Source organism: Coenobita brevimanus, chromosome 80, assembly GCF_032717465.1.
Source record: "Coenobita brevimanus isolate Jiangsu-jjx chromosome 80, ASM3271746v2, whole genome shotgun sequence".
In the NCBI taxonomy this organism is placed as follows: domain Eukaryota; kingdom Metazoa; phylum Arthropoda; class Malacostraca; order Decapoda; family Coenobitidae; genus Coenobita; species Coenobita brevimanus.
This window is the reverse complement of record NC_137033.1, coordinates 769,683-775,215: the sequence shown is the minus strand read 5'-3', so window position 1 is coordinate 775,215 and position 5,533 is coordinate 769,683. Positions and strand designations below refer to the sequence as shown.

The 5,533-nt window shown below is 42.3% G+C and overlaps 1 protein-coding gene across 1 annotated transcript; it reads right to left on the bottom strand.

The window, feature by feature from the left end:
* Positions 1-303: 303 nt before the first annotated feature.
* LOC145409200 (zinc finger BED domain-containing protein 5-like) lies at positions 304-621 on the bottom strand. The gene has a single exon (XM_080279691.1). It carries the CDS (start codon positions 619-621, stop codon positions 304-306), a length of 318 nt encoding a protein of 105 aa, XP_080135817.1.
* Positions 622-5,533: the final 4,912 nt, after the last annotated feature.

The following is a 5,533-nucleotide window of genomic DNA, read 5'->3' as shown; positions in this document are numbered from 1 at the left end:
GATGCCAGTGCATGTTTCTCCTCGTTCAAGAAGATTTCAACCTCTGCACGCATTTCAAACACTCTCTGGAGCACTTTCCCTCGGGACAACCACCTGACACAAGAGTAGTAAAGCAGGTGTTCATATTCCGACCCCATATCAGAGCACATCTGACTGAACAGCCTGGAATTCAGAGCTGATGGTTTAATAAAATTCACTATTTGAATCACATCTTCTATCACAGAGTTAAGCTCAAGTGACAGTTTCCGGGAGGCAAGGTTTTCCCGGTGGAACAGACAATGAGTCTATCACTTCGGTGTTGACTTATTTCACCCTAGCGGTGAAACCCTGATGTGCCCCTAGCACTGCAGGTGCACCACCCGTGCACACACTGAAGCACTGATCCCAGCTGAGGCCTTCTTTCTTGATGAAGCTGTCAACCAACTTGAACAGATCTTCACCTGTTGTTGTCGTCTCCAGACAGAACAGGAATTTCTCTTCCATGTCATTCTTCACTTGGTACCGCACATATACCAAGAGCTGTGCATCGTCACTGACGTCAGTTGACTCATCCAACTGCAGGCTGAAGTTTCCACTCTCCTTGATGGCAGCCACTACCTGTTCTTTGATGTATTCCGACATCTCTTGAATCCGTCGGCTAATTTTGTTGTCTGACAGTGGAATAGTTTAATTTTTTTCTTTCACCGCATCATCTCCGAAAATAGCACAAACCACATCAAGGACTGCTGGCTTCACCAACTTTTCCCCAATTGTATGTGGTTGTTTACACTTAGCAATTCTTTTTGCAACCAGATAGGATGCAATTATTGCTTGTCGAACAGAATACACTCCTGTGTTCATAGGGGTGTCCAACCGCTGACGCTGCAGTTGTTCTTTCCTCTTCAAATACTGGCGGTCTTTCCCCGCCAGCGTCGGGTGTTTTCCGTGGAGATGGCGCTCGAGCTGGTTTGCTTTAAGCGACTCATGGCTGAGCACTTCCCCACATCTAGGTCGAGGTTTTTCGACCCCACGATCGATGAGAAGCGTAAACCCAATGTCAAGGAATTCTTCTTTGTACACCCGCTTTCTGGACGTCACTGAAGAATCTGAAAAGAAATTTATACCTGCTTAATAATAAATCAGACAAAAGATGCTGTTTGGTACCGTCCGGTAGGAGGGGAGGGGGGGAGGGGGCCAAGGAAAGAGGAGGAGGGAAGGGGGCCAAGGAAAGAGGAGGGGAAGGGGCCAAGGAAAGAGGAGGAGGGGAGGGGGCCAAGAAAAGAGGAGGGGAGGGGGCCAAGGAAAGAGGAGGAGGGGAGGACAAGGAAAAAGGAGGGGGAGGAATAAAGAGGATGGGGAGGGGGGCAAGGAAAGAGGAGGAGGGTGAGGGAACAAGGAAAAAGGAGAGGGAGGAGTAAAGAGGAGGAGGAGAGGGGATCAAGGAAAGAGTAGGAGGGGGAGGGGCAAGAAAAGGGAAGGGGGAAGAGGAGCAAGGAAAGAGGAGGAGGGAAAGTGTAGAAGGAGGAGGGGTCAAAGAAAGTGCCCCCTTCCCCTCCTCCTCTTCCGTTGCCCCCCTCCTTCCCCTCCTCTTCGCTTGCCCCCCTCCTTCTGCTCCTCTTCCCTTGTCCGCCTCGCTTTCTAAATATGGTGGACGGTACCTTTCGTGCAATATTTCGTCGGCAAGTGAAATATTCAGTTTCTTTTTCAAATTTACCTAGGAATTTTAAAGAAAGAAAGACTGAGTGAAAGCTATAGGGCACATTGCACTTCAATATACGGGTAAAACAATACATCAACTTACCGACAGAAGATGAACAGGTTGGTAAAGAGTGTTTGCCGTTACGACCGTACAGCTCGAGTGGTGGCCTGGCACAGACTGGACGTGGACGGTTCACGTTTGCAGGACACAAGATGTTGTTCACGTACCAAACGCGTACGACACTCAGGGATACCAACATTGAATATACATTCTTATAATTTTATATAAATAAATATATACATAAATACATAAATAAGAATCAACAATTACGTTTATACATATTTCTTTACTACGAATTCCGCCATAAGTCTACGGATTTTCCGCTGATGTTTTTACTAACTCGCCGTATGGCTGTGGGCGGAGACACGTCTCATACATGTCTGGCCACTTTATCAGCAGTATATAACACGATCTCCAAAATCCTCAACCAATATGTGAATATTTGTTGCAGACATCACATAGTCGGGAATTGAACATGTTTGATATTTTGTTGGTTTGGCGACCCCAGGGTTGGGAAAGAGGGAGTTAGAGAGTAATAGGAACTGCAGCATGGTAAGAGATGTGAGATATATATATATATATATATATATATATATATATATATATATATATATATATATATATATATATATATTCATAGAGAGAGAGAGAGTGCTCATGAGTTAGAGAGAGTGAAAAAGAAACTGCAGTATGGTCAAGAAATATGATTTAAAGAGTGAGTGAGTGAGAGCGCCCATGAGTTAGAGTAGAAGAAGAAAGTTCAGTGTGGTTAAGAGATGTGATTTGGAGAGAGAGTGTGAGTGGGAGTGCCCATGGGTTAGAGAGAGTAGAAGAAGAAATTGCAGCATGGTTAAGAGATATCTTATGATTTAGAGAGAGAGAGAGAGAGAGAGAGAGAGAGAGAGAGAGAGAGAGAGAGAGAGAATGGCCGTGAGTCAGAGAGTAGAAGAAGAAATTGCAGCATGGTTAAGAGATAGCCTATGATTTAGAGAGAGAGAGAGAATGGCCGTGAGTCAGAGAGTAGAAGAAGAAGCTACAGTATGGTTAAGAGATGTGATTGATGGACAAGTGACGATGGCAGGTCCAATAGTTACCATGGCCACCAGTTCACAGTATAATTAAGCCTTTTGTTTATATATCATGTTGGTGTTGTCATTGGCCATACTCCTGTATCTAGTGTTGTAAGGTATATTTGGCAACACAATACCGGGTATTTCTACTAGCACGATTTATGTTTAAATACCATCATCATTATTATTACCGCCTTCACCACCACCATCACCATTATCGTCATCATCATCATCTCCTCCTCCTCCATCATCATCATCATCGGCGACGCCTTGTTCCCTCTGGCTGTTTGAATCTGGCATAAATGTTTGTGGTGCTACCTCATCCTATCGCTAAGTAGGATAGTTAGCATGATGGTTGTAATAGTGCATAAGCTAATTTTGATACAGTTATTGTGCCGTGCAGTATTTATTATTATTATTATTATTATTATTATTATTATATTACAATAGTCAGTCACAGCCCGAATACTTGGTTGTGGTTTCGTGAAATTCGAATGAGTCTCCTTGGTTACTAGTCAGATCAACAACCCCCCCCCCCCCCGCCCCCCAACCAGTATACTAGGTCGTGTTTACGTGAAATTCGATGAGCTTTAGTTATGGGGTAATGTGAATCTCCTTGGTTACTAGTCAAATCAACCCTCCAAACTGACTACACTTGGCTATCAACCGAACTGAAATGGGTTAGGGATAATTATCAGGTTGGAATTGGGATAGGGACCATTATCTATCTATTGCTAGACGTCTTAATCCCATAAGATGTGGCCACAAACAAATCGCCTCCACGTCGCCCTGTCCCCCGCCATTTCACTGCCCTGCATCCAGCTCACATCCCCCTCTCTCAAATACCTCTCCACTCCATCCCTCCATATCATCCTCGGCCTCCCCTTCCACCTCACTCACACACTCTCCTCGCGAGTCTTTCGCTCCCCATCCTCACCAAATGGCCAAACCACCTCTGTGTATTTCTGCTAACGCTGTCTATCACATCCACATCCATACCAGCATCTCAGGTGACAGGCAAAGATAAAGTTACCGTAATGCCTGTGAAAGATGACTGTAGTTGGTGCACCTTAACTTGGTGTAAAATGTTGTCCAATTGCAGCTTATTTCACGTAGCAGGTGGCTGAAACAGTATGTGTGTGACTACCATAATACAAAGATATAGAAGACATGGTGCAGTGCTTAGTGGACATCTACATACATACATACATACATACACACACACACACACACACATTTTATATATATATATATATATATATATATATATACATACATACAGTACATACATACATATACACACATACATCCATTATACATATATATTATACATTCACACATACTGTACATACATAAACATACATACTGTACTGTACATACAGGTACATGCACACACACACTGTACATACATACCGTACTGTACATACACATGTGCAGACATACATATATACATACATATACATGCACACACACATTGTACATACATACACATATACATATACATAATACATACATACGTACACACACATACTGTACATTCATAAATACACATACTTACATCGTACATACGTACATATACATCGTACATACATACATACATACTGTACATTCATACATACATACATATATACATACATGATTCAGCAGCAATACAATCAGTTTCTCTCCTGCGTCAATACCTTTCTGTTCATAGTACTCTGAGATGGTTGGCCTGGTGCACAGAATAACACATTGACTTTACATATATACATACATACATACATACATCCACATACATACACATATACATACATACATATATAGTTTAATACATACATACATAGTACTCTGAGATGGGTTGGCCTGGTGCACAGAATAACACATTGCCTATACATATATAATTATATACATACACATATACCTACATACAAACACAGAATAACACATGGCCTATACATATATAATTATATACATACACATATACATACGTACATACACAGAATAACACATGGCCTATAGTTCTGTCACCTTAACATGGCCCAAATTGTCGTCGTTGTGCAGCTTATTTCACACAGCTGATTGGCAGAAAAAGACAATGCTGTGGCTGTACATCACTCATAGCACTTCTTCGTGACTGGCATCATACTGTGTCTCATAGCCATTCCATAGCACTTATTCGTGACTAGCATCATACTGTGTCTCTTAGCCATTCCATAGCACTTATTCGTGACTAGCATCATACTGTGTCTCTTAGCCATTCCATAGCACTTATTCGTGACTAGCATCATACTGTGTCTCTTAGCCATTCCATAGCACTTATTCGTGACTGGCATCATACTGTGTCTCTTAGCCATTCCATAGCACTTATTCGTGACTGGCATCATACTGTGTCTCTTAGCCATTCCATAGCACTTATTCGTGACTGGCATCATATACTAGTGTTAATCTCATGCCACAAGTCACAATTCAGAGTAGAGTGATGGCAGTTTTAGGCCAAGTTAGTGCGGAATGAGTATAGCATCACTGACATCATTCCTCTCAAAGACCGTAACTTTAGTCTTTGCTGTATGTAGTTTCAGATTTCGTTTCATACACTAACTTCCAAACTCATTAACTAGGTCTAATATGCAGAATAAATCGGTAAGCAAGATGTGTTAGGAATTCTCAAGTGTTCGTTGCAATAAGACCGGGAGTCTGCGTTGCCATGGAGATATTTGCTTTCCCGACAATTTCATCTCTCCTTACT